This window comes from Gorilla gorilla, chromosome 15 (assembly GCF_029281585.2).
Source record: "Gorilla gorilla gorilla isolate KB3781 chromosome 15, NHGRI_mGorGor1-v2.1_pri, whole genome shotgun sequence".
Taxonomy (NCBI): Eukaryota; Metazoa; Chordata; class Mammalia; order Primates; family Hominidae; genus Gorilla; species Gorilla gorilla.
Window position 1 is genome coordinate 37,038,214 of NC_073239.2, and position 16,811 is coordinate 37,055,024.

At 38.8% G+C, this 16,811-nt stretch overlaps 1 protein-coding gene across 1 annotated transcript; it reads right to left on the reverse strand.

Annotated features, from left to right (window-relative positions):
* Nucleotides 1-5,341: 5,341 nt before the first annotated feature.
* On the reverse strand, nt 5,342-9,113 carry LOC109023100 (olfactory receptor 4N4-like). Its single transcript, XM_055362253.2, is given in 2 exon segments — nt 5,342-6,301; nt 9,045-9,113. Coding segments are annotated over 2 exon segments (1,029 nt in total).
* Between the last annotated feature and the right edge of the window lie 7,698 nt (nt 9,114-16,811).

Here is a 16,811-nt window from a genome sequence, read left to right on the forward strand (position 1 = left end):
ATCACTAATCATTAGAGAAATGCACATCAAAACCGCAATGAGATACCATCTCACACCAGTCAGATGGGCTATTGTTAAAAAGTCAAAAAATAATAGATCATGCTGGTGAGGTTGCAGAGAAAAGGGAATGCTTATGCATTGCTGGTGGGAATATAAATTGTTTCAGCCATTATGGAAGGCAGTGGGGCAATTTCACAAAGTACTTAAAACCAAAGTAGCATTCAACCCAGCTATCCCATTATTGGGTATATACCCAAAGAAATATAAATCATTCTACCATAAAGACACATGCACAAGTGTGTTCATCATAGCAATATTCACAATAGCAATGTCATGGAATCAACCTAGATGCCCATCAGTGGTGAACTTGATAAAGAAAATGTGGTACAAATATACTATGGAATACTATGCAGTCATAAAAAAGAATGAGATAATATATTTTGCAGCAACATGCATGGAGCTGGAGGCTATTTTCCTGAGTGAACTAACGTAGGAACAAAAAACTAAATACTACATGTTCTTACTTATAAATTGGAGATAAACCTTGAATACACATGAACACAAAGAAGGGAAAAACAAATACTTGGGCATAGTTGAGATTGGATGGTGGCACAAGGGTGAGGATCAGAAAACTGCCTATCAGGTACTATGCTTATTATCTGGGTGATAAATCTGTTCACCAAACCCCAATGACAAGCAATTTACCTATATAACAAATCTGCACATGTATAACTGAACCTAAACGTTAAAAAATTAAAATTAAAAAAGTAAAAGTTATCCCAAAACAAGCAAACAAATAAGGAAAGCAAATAAAAAAATATTATCATTGCTTGGGGTCTGGTGGACTCATTTGGAGGTATGGGGAAACTGGCTTTCAGAATTGTCAGAGTTCTTGCACTGGTTCTTTCTCATCTGGAAGCATTGGCGTTCCTTTACCTGTGGTGTAATTTGAGTATAGTCACTTGGCTTTGTTTCTGAATGTTTTCAGATAGCCAAGGCTTTGTGCAGGGTCTTTATTTGTGGCTGGATTCTTGCCTTTGATTTCACTGGGGGATATTAGCAAAATATTTTTGGTGTTGTAGCAGTTTTGGCTGCAATCCAGTAGATGTCGCTTAAGAGTAATGGATAGTAGATAGGCTCTTGCTCAGGCCTGTGGTTCCCTTGTACTTCCTCACATCTACAGCCTGGTCTCCGGTGCAGGGAGGAAAGTGACCCCCTCACCAGGTCCGCTCCTGAGCCTTGGGGGAAGCCCCTCCGATCACCAGCACTGCACCATCATTTCTTTTGCTAGGTGTTCCAGGCTGCGGGGCTCCCTCAGGCAGAGGCCGCCTCAGGGAGATTAGACCACACGTTTTCCAGGCTCGTCCTGCAGAGGGAGGTGTACCCCGTTCCCACAGCAGCCGAGGAACCCACGCGTTACCCCTCTCAGTGCTCTGAGAGTGTGGGTTTCTCTTCCCGCTCTAGTGTGGGACCTGGGGCGAGCTCGGGCTTTTTATTCCCTCCCCAGCTTGGGGGAGCAGGGGACGGGACCTTGGCTGTGTCAATGGCAAAGGGCTTGTCAGTTGTCTCTGGGAACTCCACCCCAGAGAAATTCAGAGCCGCTGCCAGTCAGAATGAGCAGCCCGGGATGGGACGTTTGTGCTGTGGGCCCAAGCCCAGGTCCCTCCCTGGTGAAGAGCAGAGGGATCGGGGGCTTGTTGCGGGGACTGTCTGGCCTCCTCTCCATAGAGCAGCTGTGGCATGCTGGATGTGCAAGCACAGCAAGCAGGCTCTTTGTTCCCTCCCTAGCCTGGGGGGTGGCAGCAGTGGCAGACGGCCTGTCAGCTGCCTCTGACAACTCCACCCAGAGCTACTGCTACTGCCAAGGGGAAGGATCCAGGGGTGGGGAGGCTGTGCTGTGGGCCCAAGCCGGGCCATGTCTGGTGAAGAGTAGCGGGGGTCAGGGTCTCGCAAGGAAGACAATCTGGCCTTCTCTCCCTAGGACAGCTGCAGTCAGGCTCTTTGTTCTCTACCTAGCCTGCGGGGAGCAAGGAAGGGCCTTACACTCAGCTGGTGATGGCACAGAGCCTGCCGGTTGTCTCTGGGAGCTCTATCCCAGAGAAACTCAGGGCCACTGCGAAATGAAAGATCAGGTGGGGGTGGGGCAGTTGTGCTGGGACCCCAGGCCTGGAGGCCCTGTCCAGTGAGGAGTAGCTGGGACAGGGACCCACGTGGAAAATAATCTGGCCGCTTTTCTGTATGACAGCTCTTCTTATGACAGCTGCTTTGCTGAAGGTCTAGGACAGTTCCTGTGCTCTTCGATCCCTCCCCAGCCTGAGGGCAGCATGTGGGAGACCACAGTACCAGAAATCTCAGGCCTATTGGTTACCTCTGGGAGTTCCTTCCCAAAGAAATGGAGAGCCCTGACTGGTCTGAGTGTTCAGGTGGGAGTGGGGTGGCTGCGTGGGCGACCCAGGCCAGTGGGCTTTGCTTGGCTTGATGAAGCAAGCGGGGCCTGCAGTCAGTCTGCTCCTCAGCACCGTGGATGCAGCCCCTATTATAGGGGCATGCGAGAGAACTGGCCTCCCTTGTTGGTGGGGCTATGGCAGCCAGCACCAAGGTGCTCAGGGCCCCAAGGCTCATGGGGCTCCAGGTGAGCCTAGCTGCAGCTCTGCCCGGACTCCAGTAATCTCTCTGTGTTGGTCTGGAGGCCCCCCGGGGTCACGGGAGATCTCCTGTGCCAGGATTGCAAAGGCCCATGGCAGAAGTGTGGGTCCCAGGAGGTTCTTATTCACCCTTTCCCTATGGTAGGGAGCCTCACCTGGCTCTATGCCAATCCTGGGTGGACTGCTTTCCTGCCTGGCCCCTTTCTGCTGTCCATCGATTGCAGTTGCTTCCTTGATGAATCCTAACATGGCCTCATGGATGAGCCACTTGAAGAGCTAGTGTTTACTCACCACCCTGTCTCCCTCTCCATGAGTGGCACATGATAGCTGCTTCTGGCACCTCTCCCTATTCTGTACTTTTTTATTGATAATACATGAGCAACGTTATCCTACATGCTAATCAAAATCAGTGGTTTTCATTTCTATGGTTGATTTTTAAGGGTAAGCTTACTTTCATGCTTATAAGCCTTTTCATTTTTTCCTTTGTTCATTGCCCACATTTCCTTCTATGTAACTATTTCATATTCATTTAAGCAAATTCTTTATGTATTAGATAAATTTTTATTATTTATGTCAATTTTTAGTAATTTTTATTTTAATTTTTATGCATGGTTTCCCTCTTATACAGTCTTGGAGTAGGGAGAAAATATTCAATTTACATGCAAACCTTATAATCGTGCAGAAAATAATCTCCACATCTATATGCCATAGAAATATTTTCAGCATTTTTCTGCCTTTTGCCCATATAAACTTTTTCATTTTTACATATCAAAATATGTAGAAGACATCAAGATTTAATATATCTTTTTATTTTCATTTTCTTTGTCAAACTTCAATGGCCTTTCTCACCTCCAAGATTGCAAACTTTTTATCCTATATTTTACCACCATTTTTGTTTGTTTTCTGAAGAAGTTGTCAACATATAGACAGGTTTGTCAAAGACTTTTGCCACTAGCATTACAGATTCTATCAAATATACTCATACAAAATTTAATTTAGAAAAAATAATTAGAGAGACAATAACATGAGAGGTGCTCTCTACAATTCAGTTCATGCCAGACCATGGCTGATTGATGTGTTCCTTGAGCCAAGAGCTGGTAAAGTGGCTTCTTGTCCTCTCGGCCTCCTGGTTATTGCAGGGATAGGTCACCTAGCAGGTTAGTTCTACGGTGTTTTTCTGGCAACAATTTCTGTAATAGATGCCCAGCATAAATAATGGTCTTCTATACTTGAAAAATTTTATAAGTACCTAATTTCTCACATTAGACCCCACTATTAATACAGGAGTTATTAAGAAATTATTTTTAGGCAGCTAGAAAGGGTAAAAGAGTCCTCGGAAAGGTTTTTCCTTTTAATAAAAAAGCAGCCCCCAAACTACTTCTTTTCTAACAGAAAGCAGCCTGAAAAGCCATGCTGGAAGCCTAGGTATGTAAATTACAGGCTTGCAGAAGTACATGCAGGTGGCTAAGAGCCAGGTCCACTCAATATGACTGTTCCCACTCACTTTACTTTGTTGCCACATGTGCTGGTGTCATGGCACCAGCCAAGTAAAGCCACATGTGCAGGCATCATGGCGACAGCCAGGTAGAAGCCGCATTTGCAGAATAAAAGATTAGGGTGGGAGGTCCAGTCTTTTCATGGGTTGTGTGAATGACACACCTGGTCAAACGAATCCCCTGGGCCCTATGCAAATCAGACACTACCTCCTTGAGCCTCCCAATGTAACTGACTGCTTTTCCCGCAAGTGGGGTTATTCCATTCAGAGCCCGCCTCCCTCTGTATGGGGGAGCTCTTCTCTTCCTTCTTGCCCAATAAACTTTCCACTCCTTAAACCGCTCCATGTGTGAGTCCCTGTCATTAATCTGCACAGCATGAGACAATGAACTGCAGGTATTTCCCCAGACAATGAAGCTGCTTCACTATGTTGAAAATAACTGGAGTGATTTATGTAATCTATAATATAATCTGTAGTACTAAATATCTAATAATGTCTAATAATCATCGTGAAGCTCTGAAGAAAAAATAAGTGAAAAAATTCCATGACATTTTACCATCAAACAAATTGGCTTCCTTTCTTATCTCTCTACCAAATTTGAGGGGGAAATATATATTTTTTATATATTGATTACATATATAAAGAATATATATTTATAAATATATAAAAAATCTATTACTTATTTTATATGTATATGTAAATATACATATTTATAAAATATATATAAACATTAAAATATATATAATTTTTAATATATTTATATATAAAAGACTATAGTCTTTTTCACAACATACTTGCAACATACATTTGGTTTTTGATATTTTACAGCTTATTAATCTCTGCCTAAAATCTTGCTGATGTTGCTCTAACCAATAGAGGAAAGCATTGTAGATGAGCTGCTCCTTTGCTTAAAACTTTAAAATGGATTCTTACCACAATTAAGATATGAAAAAATTCTTACCTCAGACTAAAAGACCCTTGCAGTCACATAAAACTTAACTCCTAAATTTCTCACACTTACTCATTATACTTCAACCACTCTGGGGTTTCCTTTATATTCTTTAAATAAATTTAGTTTATTCTCTCATTATGCATAACTCTCCCCCATTGCCTACAGTGGTACCTGGCAAATAGGAGGTACTCAGTGAAAAACAGGACTTGTTAAATGAATGATATGAATTCCAGCCAGAATTCCTCCTTTTCAGTTTCTTATTATAAGGTCCACTTGACAGACTACATGTCGACTCAGTAACCTCTTCATGGAAGTTTTCACTTCCTGGTTTCGAAGGGTATAAATCATAGGATTCATCAATGGAAAGATCACTGTGTGAAAGAAAGAAACCACCTTGTCAGATGGTAAGGCCCTGAAGGGGTGCATGTAGATGAAGATAGCAGGTCCAAACATAAGAAGTATAATAATGACATGAGTGGTGCACGTGGACATGGCCTTGTTCTTCAATTCAGAAGCTGCCCTACGAACATGGCACAGGATGACTGCATAGGAAGCCAGAAGCCCCAGAAAGCACAGGAGTGTCATCAGGCCACTGTTGAAGACCATCAGAAGCTCCACCACAAACGTGTCGGTGCAAGCCAGCTTGATGACCTATGAGACATCACAGAAGAAGTTGTCCAGCTGGTTTGGGCCACAAAAAGGCAAGCTGAGGATGAGGACCACCTGGATAATGGAGTGGACAAAACCCCCAAGCCATAGAGCCAACATCATTGCATAGCAGGTTCTAGGGTTCATGACAGTAGAATAGTGCAGAAGCCGGCAGATGGCGATGTAGCAGTCAAAGGCCATCACGACAAGGAGTAATCCCTCCCCTCCTCCAAGGAAGTGCAAGAAAAAGAGCTGAGTGATGCAGCCTCTATAGGAGATTACCTTCTTCACAGAGAGGAAGTCCACCAACATCCGGGGAGCCACAATGAAGGAGTAGGATGCATCCAGGAAGGCCAAGTTGCCCAGAAAGAAATAGAGGGATGCTGTGAGGCCAGGATCTGACTTTATGGTGAAAATGATGAGGAAATTTCCAGGGAGGATGATAAGGTAGAAAATTAAGACTAGCACAAAGACCAAGAGCTGAATATCTTGAGACTGAGTCAGACCAAGGAGGATAAATTCTGTCACTACTGTGTTGTTTGCTATCTTTATTTCTTCTGCCTGTAGAATATCAATAAAAGAGTTTATTTTCAGGTGTTACATCTAGATTATAGTTCTTGAACTAAACACAAGGTATGCCACATTTATATTATTCTATCTATCTCAACAACCTGAGAAATCACTATTGTTTATGCTTCCTCATTTCATGATGGCCAACACCTGGGTCCTGAAGCCACACTCTTCCTTCTGTTTCAGTCCTGTGCTTCTGTTTAAGTGTTCACTCATGCAAGACTTGGGTGCTACTGCTCTGAATTTGTTCCTGATTTGTATGAGGCATACGAAAATTTTTCTGACTGAGAAAAAACTTAACCCCAGTTATTGAGGTCTTCATGTTTTGCTTTGAATGGAAGATGAGCTGGGATTGACAGCAAAGAAGAATGACAGAGCTTTTCAAGGGGACAGAAATGTTTCATTTTTAATTATAATGGTTATATGTATCTATTCTTGTCAAAACTTATTGAGTATTGAACCATACAGCAATTAGTACAATTTGTTTTATATAAATGCTACCTTAGGAATGTTTATCTAAAAACTTTTATAAAGGCAACTGTACTTACCAGAAGTAATTCCCTTTTCTCTATAGAACATCAACCGAATGAACTGGTCTAAATAAAAAGACTCTTGGTCACTCCGGAGAAAACAAGATCTGAGGCTTCTCTGTACAGTGGCCTCCAAATTGAGACTGTGCTCATGTTTGGGGATGTGCATAATAATTTATTGGTATGAAAGCAATAACAGGAGAATTTCCACACTTACATTATTGTATCCTATTCTTTGAAGTTTTATTTTTGAACGTCTTACAGTTTATATAGAATCGTGGTATAATTAAATATGAAATGCATAAAGAAGATATGTATGTTTTTGGTGCATGCTCAAAAAATGGTTTGTGGTTGAAATAAAAAAATTAAAAGCTAAAGATCTTGAGCTAGAACAAAACACTACAATGTGATACAGAAAAATATTTCATATGCTTCTGTTAAATGGCACAATTGTTTCAAAATAATGTGGAATATGAAGTGTAGAGTAGAGGGAAAGAGGTTCATTAACTAACTGAATGAGGAGACAGCGTAAGAGGAGAGGGAAAGAAATAAAAACAATAAAGTCCCAAATTAAGAAATCAAAGAAAATATTTATAATGACACATCTATTTGAAACATCAAAAGATATGCTTTTTAAAATATATCTAACCCTAATATATTAATTAATAGCAGAGGTTTTCAGGTATGGTCAAAATTGGGAATCATGAAAGAAGTATCTAGGCCAGGCACTGTGGCTCACACCTGTAATCCCACCCTTTTGGGAGACCAAGGCAGTTGGGTCACTTGAGGCCAAGAGTTCGAGACCAGCCTGGCGAAACCCTGTCTCTACTAAAAATATAAAAATTAGCTAGGCGTGGTGGCAGGAGCCTGTAGTCCCAGATACTTCACAGGCTGAAGCATGAGAGTTGCTTGAGCCTGGGAGATGGCAGTTGCAGTGAGCCCATATTGCACCACTGCACTCCAGCCTGGGTGACAGAGCAAGACTCTGTCTCAAAAAAAGTAGTATCTTACATCACATGTATGTACATCACACAGACACACATAAATACACACAAACACACGTATTGTATCCTAACCAAAACAGAAGCATAAAATTTTACATATGATACCCTTCTTCTTTTCTTATTTTTTTTTTTTGGCACTTGGCAATTTATTGACCTTCATATTTATCAGTCTTTCTGTGCATATAAAACCTGCTCATAGAAAAGTCAGGAATCGCTCTCTGCTTAGTCTTAAGTTGTGTGCATCTTGCACGTTATTATGCAGTTTATTTCACACTTTCAAAATTTGAGGATGTATTTGGGTCATAGGAGCAACTTTTAAGTCTCTCTGAGATTGGGGATTATAGGTTCTTGCCTGAACCTTGCATTTTATTCCCTATCTTCCACTTCTGCTCTCCCATTGACTCTGTAATATCTGGAGCCTGCTACCATCAAATATCTTTGATTCACTGTGTTCCCTTTGTGTACTTCCCTCTAAGCTGTTTTGTTATACCGGCAGTGCTCACATCATGCTCATTATGGATCCAGAGACCAAATATAAGTATTCATAAGATGGACATTCATAAGATGGACATTTTTGGCACTTGGCCACTTATTGACCTTAATATTTATCATTCCTTCTGCGCATATAAAACCTGCTAATAGAAAAGTCGGGACTCCGTCTCTGCTTACTCTTAAGTTGTGTGCATCTTGCATGTTATTATGCAGTTGGTTATTTCACACTCTTTCAAAAACTGAGGGTGTATTTGGGTCATAGGAGAAATTTTCAAGTATCTCTGAGATTGGGAGTTTTAGGTTCTTGCACTGTACCTTGCATTTTATTCCCTATCATCCACTTCTGTTCTCCTACTGACTCTGTAACATCTGGAACCCACTACCATCAAATATCTTTGATTCACTGTGTTCCCTTTGTGTACTTCCCGCTAAGCTCTTTTGTTATACCGGCAGTGCTCACATCATGCTCATTATGGATCCAGAGACCAAATATATATATTCATAAGGTGGACATTCCTCTAGGTAAAATGAATTAAGTCCCAGCAAAATAAAAGCACAGAAATTCCTGCAAAGACAAGCTTGGTCTTGTCTAACTATATTAGAAGAACATAACTATATTAGAAGGATCACTGTCAGTGGAAGCTGAAATAGAAATCTGAATGACTGCCATTCCCTCTATCCTATATTTCAATTTCAACAGAAACAAACTTTCATCTGCTCCTGACAATGCTGGAGCAGCACAGAAGAGGAAAGAGTAATGGGTGGCGGCACACGCATTCCAGCTAAAGGATGCCCTATGCACTGTTCATGTTTAGAGTCCAGGCTCTTGTTAGAATATTCATGGAGCAGGTGTTTGGAGACTTGATTCCCATCCACAGGCACTAATTCACTGATTTTTCTTTATATTTCCTCATACCTCCTTTTAAAATATTTATTTTATGGCCTTCCACTCACATCTCACTAAATATTTCTACACTTCATTTTTTAAGTTACACTTTTATTTAAGTTGATTTCTTTTTCTCTAATTTTATCTTCTCCCTTTTTCTCTCTCATATTTGTCCTCTAATGATTCCCCTTGCTTTTCTCTTGTTTCTCTTCTATTTTTTCTCCTTTGTTACTTTTATTTCTCAATGTCCTTGCAGTTTCCAATATTTTTCCACTCTCTCTTCTTGTCTTCTCTATTCATTTCTCCTTTATTAGATCTCATATTTGCCTTCCTATTAATTCTGAGAAGCATCACTATTGTTTTCTTTTGAAACAATAGTAAAGACAGCACATGAAGTTTCTTCACTCCAATTTTTCTGAGAGTTAAAAATAACTAACCCACCTTTCTGTACTAAATTACTTTCCTTGAATAGTATCCTCCTTAAAATATACTCTGTAAATACTTTTAAATTAATACCCATTACCTCAAATATTTTGTCTGTTTATAACGGATCTTAATAAAAGTGGCACTATTCACCTTTATGCTTGAAAGAAATTTCTCATTAATCGACCCTACCAGCAAAAACACATTTTATAAATGTCCCCAAAATAAGAATAAGAATGTGATGTCTATTAATATGTGCTATCTAGTTTGTAACCCATAACCTAAATAATCACTAATTTTTTGTGTGTTCTGAAAAATGTGGATAAAGTTAAAGAGTATTATCAAATCATTAACTGATACCAATGTTTATAATGCCATGATTTCTAGGCAAAGTAATGGATGCCATTTAAAAAGCCCTCATTTGGGCATCTGTCTATCTGGGTTTAAATTCTTCATCCTGCAATTTTTTTAACCCTGAGATCTTGGGAAGGTCATCTCCCTAGCCTGAGTTATTTTATCTCACTGTGTTGATTTATGAATATAATAAGATGAGAATGATAGCAATAATTAGCATATTGAAGTCCAACTAAACCAAAAATAAACAAGGAAAAAATGTAGATATTAAGAGGGCCTTTAGTTTCTAAGAAGTAAATATATAATATAGATCCTCTGTCCCTGCCTTTGAAATGAGTCACTAGGGTAATGGTAGCTACATAAATTTAAGAGATTACAAGAAAAGAATTTATGGAGGCTTCACTTCAGCCAGCTCTCAAAGTCCCAGATTGGTATATGGTAAAACTATTTGTAAAATAACCTCTCATCCCTGCAGGTGTGGGAACTAGACAGAGCTAGTCTCCTGCAAAATCGTGAAGTTGGTGAAGATTTTCTCTGCACTCTGGCATTTCTGCATTGGATATGATTTCTGTTCCCTCATGCCTTTCAGTTAATAGATATAGGTTTAGGACCAAGTATAAACATTCCCAAGGCAATGTTAATAAAGGCTTTATATATTCCTAATAAATTAATTCTAAATATTAGGAGAAACTGGAGCTATATTATTAAGAACAGGTAAAAGGTGCTGTGTTACCGAATTCAGATTCAACATATTAATCTATGTCTGTTATAATTTTGGTCTTTGCATTTCAAGGCAGCAGATGTCCCACCTGAGGTGTTACAATATCTGTTTCCATTTCTTCCTTCTTTATGTTCCTTATAAATACGGAGAATGGCAAAAACATTTACATCTCTAGTAATCTAAAGCTCTTCTCATATGGCAGATATAACCTCCTTCTAATAGAAGGAACAATAGCTGATTTTTCCTGACTTCATTCTTAAATATCTCTTCTCAAAGAGGAATATCTTACACTTTGAAATCTGCAATCAATTTGTGATGCAATGGAGAATAATACACTTTGGGAATTTGAAGGCTAAAAAAGCTGCAAAACACTTTCAATGGGAATTGTGGAAATGCCATCAAAATATAGTCAAAGAATGAGACTAGAAACATGTTATATATAAACAGTGAAGTATATATGATTTAAAAGTCACTATGTCACTTCTAAGTTTAAAAATCAACATTCTATCAGTGGCAGAGATTACAGAATAGCCAGCATGTTTATTAGGTCCATGTGGGCAGAAAGCCGAAAGAGGTTATTTTATTTCTTACATTACTATTTTTTTAAAAAAGTATATAATAGGAAATCATTGATATATCAAGAAAGGAAGTAATGTGGTCAGGTAGGTGGTATGTTAAATTCAGTATCTTTCTGGTGACAAAGAAACAGGCAAAGAAAAATAAGCGATGTTCACAAAGACTCTGGCATAATCCTTCTTGGAGAGGAGAACTGCATGTTGAAGGACTAATTCCTCACAAAGAGATGTATTCTTAAATACACTTTATTGTGTTCTTGGCATTTGTTGTTTTCATTTTAGGAATAAGTATCTCCTATGTTCCACTAAAGCAATGACAACTATGTTTTTAAGCTAAATATTACTAAACAGAAGAAAAGTAATTAAGAATCATATAGTAGAACACAATATAATTAAATTTCAGTAGATTTATTTTTATTTAAAAAAATTTTTTATTTTAAAAATTAAAATACTAAACAATTTTTCAACAAATATAATGCATAATCAAAAATATTTTGTTCTAATTTATGTCCAATTCAGAAAAAAATGTGGGAAAAATGGAAAATGAGGAAAAGAGAAAAAGGGAGAAAGAGACACACAAAATCATAAAGGTAAAAAAAGAGGGGGGAGAAATACAAGAACAGGAACAAATGCAAAGACAGTAATGGAATAATAGGAAATGAAAAGACAGAGAGGCATGAAAATGCATATTTTGCAAAACTATATGTACCAAATAAACTAAAAAACACAGTGTTTACTTTCTTAAAAGAAACAGAAAACAAGTGATATAAGTAAAGAAACATGTGGAAAAACATTCCCATCTTAGAGTATATTACAGTCTTTCTTGCTACCAAAGACTTTTTAAAATATGATTTTTTCATAATTGTAGACATAATTAGGGACTTTGCTTCCTAATGTTTTCCACAATACTTAAAGTGAAGATAGTCTAATGATCTAAATTAATCCTTAGAATGGAGGCTTGTTATTCCTGCTAGGAAAGATTTGTCTCCCTAGACTATCTTAGAAGCTAAAACCATGAACCAGGCTGTATTGTAGTGTCTACAATGCAGCACCGAACAAGACAGAAAAATGTCCCTGTTCCTGGGGATTTTACATCCTAATGCATGGAAACAGACAACAGACAAACACACCAGAGAGAAAACAACTGATTGTAATGAGTGCTATGATAAAAGTGTAAGAGATAGGGGAAGAGACTACTATTCCAAGTGAGCTGGTCAGGGAGGGCCTTTCTGACAAGGTGGCAACATTTCAGCTAAGATCTGAATGACAAAACTACACGATCTCTGTGAAGATCTGAAGATAGACTTGTTGAAAGCTCATGAAGGAAGAGACTAGTGCATTGAGAAGCAGAAAGGAGGCTAGTGTGGCAAGACAGTAGTGAGCAAATGGAAAAAAAGTATAAGGGAAATTAGAGAGGTAGAGCCGATATAGGCCAAATGGCAATCGGTCAACATACTATGTGTGAGATGTAACAGGCAGGAGTGTTCCTATCTGATTTACATGTTTAGAATGTTGTGCTGGCTACTGAGTGAAAAACGGGCTATAGAATGCAAGAAGTGGAGGCAAGGGGAACAGTAGGGAGCATTTGAAGTACTATTCATATAAATAAGAGATGATGGTAGGTTAGGCTAAGAGGTAAAAAAGAAGACAGAAGAAAGTATTTATACCAAAGATAACCTTTGGAGAGATAATCAATGGGACTTATTGAAGGACTGCATATGAGAGGTGTGGAAGCAAGCATAACTCAGAATTTTTAATGGTATAGCCACAAGGTTGGAAATTAGGCAGTGTGCTTTAAACATACTTGACTTTAAAAATGTATTAAATTTTTTAATAGGTAACATATTCACATTTTTAAATAAAAAATAATTCATACAGTGAGAAATTTCCTTCTTATATCTGTCCCCTATATGCCCATTTCACCCCATACCTCAAAATTGGAAGCTAATATTAATTTTTGTGTCCTTCAAGAAATTTATGTGCATTTACAAGCAAGCATGAAAATAAATTCTTGGTTGTATTTCTTAGAATATAATTTATATACATTAGAATACACATATCTAAGTGTCCAACTTGGTAACTTCTCTTAAATATATGCACTTTAGAAACTACTATTCCAAACAAGATAAAGAATATTTCCATCACTCCAGAAAGGTTTCTTGTGATCTTTGCCATCCACCCCCCATCTATCACCTTAATGAGCTTTCATATTCTAATTCCTAATAACGTAGATTATTTTACCTTTTCTTGGATTTTATAAAAACAGAAGTATATGATGTGTTATTTTGTATCTGGCTTTTAAACTCAGCATTATGATTTAGAGATTCATGTGTGTTGTTGCATTTTCTGTAGTTGTTTCTTTTTACTGCGGACTAATGTTTCATTATATACTTAACCCTAAGTTTGTTTATTATCATTTTATCCTTTTATGGACATTTGGGTTATTTCAAATCTTAGGCCACCAATAAGGTTTTCATTAGCATGCTAATTTAAATCATTTCATAGACATGTCTTGGCTAAATACGAGTAGGATTATCAGGTCATAAGGTAGCTGTTTGTTTACATCTACCTGAAATTACCTGAAGTTTCTATTAAGTTTTTCAGAGTGGTTAGCCATTGTAAATTCCCAACATCAATGTATGAGAGTTCAAGTTACTCCAACAATTAATTCACCAGCATTTGGTGTTGTGTTTTACTTATGCCATTATATTTTCTGCATTTCTAATACTTTGATATCTTATGCCTTCCTAACACTGGAAGAACGGTCCCTCCTATGGCTAGCCAATTCCTAGAGATGGTAAAAGCCTCACTTGCAACCAATCCAGAACCCATACTCCAGCCACTTCTTTTATCAGGCACCTATAGTGCTATTACACTCCAGGCCACTATTTCCCTTCCTTAATCACCCCAGGGCCAAGGACCAGACACTTAGAGACAGCCCCTGTCCTCCAGAGCCCACTGGAATTATTCAATCTAGCCAATCCTAAACCTGCTTATCCTGCCCCATCCATTTATTTCCACAGAAACTATGATAAAGGCTCTTACCCACATTTTTCCCATTTCCCCAATCACCTAACCAACCTCCTATTTCTAGGGATTTGTGAGTCTAAAAACTTCTTCCTTTCATGACAGTCATTTCCATGACAGTGTGTCTTACCATTCCTGATTAAAATAAATACCAGGTACCTTTAAAACAATTGGTGCAGCAGAAAAGGTCTACATCTTGATGGCAGCCACGTTGTTTTTGTCAGTAGTTGCCACAGGCTCCCAACATAAAATTGTGGAGCTCGGAAAGCTGAGTCCTCCCAGAGCTGCTGCATAGTCTAGAGTGTCAAGTGCCTGGGACTGAGCACCTGGAGGCACTCACTATATTTCTCCATGTTGGTAGAGCATCCGGGGTCCAGGAGAGAGCACGTGAGGGTGAGGATGTATTGGTAATTGGCTATATAAGCTTCTAGAAAGATTCCTCCAAAGGGGATGAGAACTGACTGCCTTCCTAGTGCCAAAGAGGAATCTGGTCCACTGACCAGGCAGCACTAACAAGCAATGGGGAAACTGAGTCATTTTTATGGACGTGTCTAGTCTCTAATATGTTATATGATCCTGGGGCACTAGATAAACCCTTTCTTCTTTTCCTTCTAAGCTAGTTTGTCCTGTTTCTCAGAGTAGTGGGAGCGTGCTCTGCCTGAACACTTGATTGTGTGTTATGGACCATTCCCTGCTGAGTAATGACATGCATATTTTCATGAACTTGCTAATCACTTCTTTATCTTCTTTTCTGGAATGTCTGTTCAAATTTTTTGCTGATTTTTCTTTACTTGAAGACAGAGAGAAACAGGGAGATCAAGAGAGATGAAATTTTCCTCCCAGTGTATGGTTTCCTTATTAATTTGATGATAGTGTATCTTGATGAGCAGTAATTTTTAATTTTTTGAGGTTCATTTGATCACTTTTTATGATTACAGCTGCTTTTATGCTGCTTAAGAAATCATTACTTATTCCAATTTTGTAAGCAAATATATTCTTCTATGTTTTCTTCTAGATACTTTATATTTCCAGTTACTACATTTAGGAGTATAATCCAGCTCTGAAGATGCTTTTATTTGATTATATTTTCACTGAGATGAAAACCATTTTCTCTTGTCATAATATAACTCTTCACTGGTTTACATTTTTGTTGTTAAAGAAGTGAGATCAGCCGGGTGCGGTGGCTCATGCCTGTCCCAGCACTTTGGGAGTCAGAGGCGGGTGGATCATTTGAGGCCAGGAGTTCAAGACCAGCCTGGCCAACATAACGAAACCCCTTCTCTACTAAAAATACAAAAATTACTCGAGCATGGTGGCACAGGCCTGTAATCCCAGCTACTCAGGAGGCTGAGGCAGGAGAACTGCTTGAACCTGGGAGGCAAAGGCTTTAGTGAACCAAGATTGAGCCACTGCCCTGGAGCATGAGATACAGAGTGATACTCTGCTACAAACAAAAAAAAAAAAAAAAAAGGAAAAGAAGAAGAAAGAAAAGGAAGGAAGGAAGGAAGGAAGGAAGGAAGGAAGGAAGGAAACCAGTGAGATACTATCCTGACTGCCTTTCCCTTGAAGATGATCTCTGCTTTCAACATCTGCTTAGTTGTCTTTGTTGATCTGCAGTTCTACTATGATGTGCCCAAATGTGCATCTTTTTTTTGTTTTGTTTTGTTTTGCTTTTTGTTTTTTTCTTGTCGCAGAGTCTGGTTCTGTCGCTTAGGGTGACACACAGTGCACTGTTGGGATCATAGCTCACTGCAGCCTCAAACTCCCAGGCTCCATTGATCTCTCACCTCAGCCTACAGAGTAGCTGGGACTACAATTAGGCATCACCACCCCAGCTAATTTTTTTTTGTTTTTTTCTAGAGACCGGGTTTCGCCATGTAGTTCAGTTGCTCTCAAACTCCTGGGCTCAAGCGATCTGCCCTCCTTGGCCTCCCAAAGTGTTGGGATTATAGGTATGAGTCACCACACCTGCCCCCTAAATGTGTATTTTAAAACATTGATCCTATTAATATTTCGGTGGGATTCCTGATTATGGAGTTTGGTGTCTTTTATTAGGTTTGGAAAAATGTCAGCAATATTTCTTTAATATAGCCTCCACTACATTTTATCTACCCTTTCCCTTGAAATTAATGAGATATATTTAGATTGTTTTGTTCTATTTTCAATGTCTTTTAGTCTCTTCCTACCAGTATGTCTCTTCCCTACATAATTCAGTTCCTTAGCTGTATATACTAAGTTACTGATTCTAATTTACAACTAAATACATTTGTTGAATTTTTAATCTGAATCTGAATTTCTCTTTTTCTTAAGATTTTCTGTTTATTTTTACAGCGTCTTTATCCCTCTTCATATTTTCATTCCTTTCTTTGTTTTTTTAAACATACCAAATCTACTTAATTTACATTCTATATCTCTTTTGTGGTTTTGGTCTTTCTCTGTGTTGTTCTTCTGATTCTCCCTCACAGAGCCTTGCTTTGTTGCATATTCAC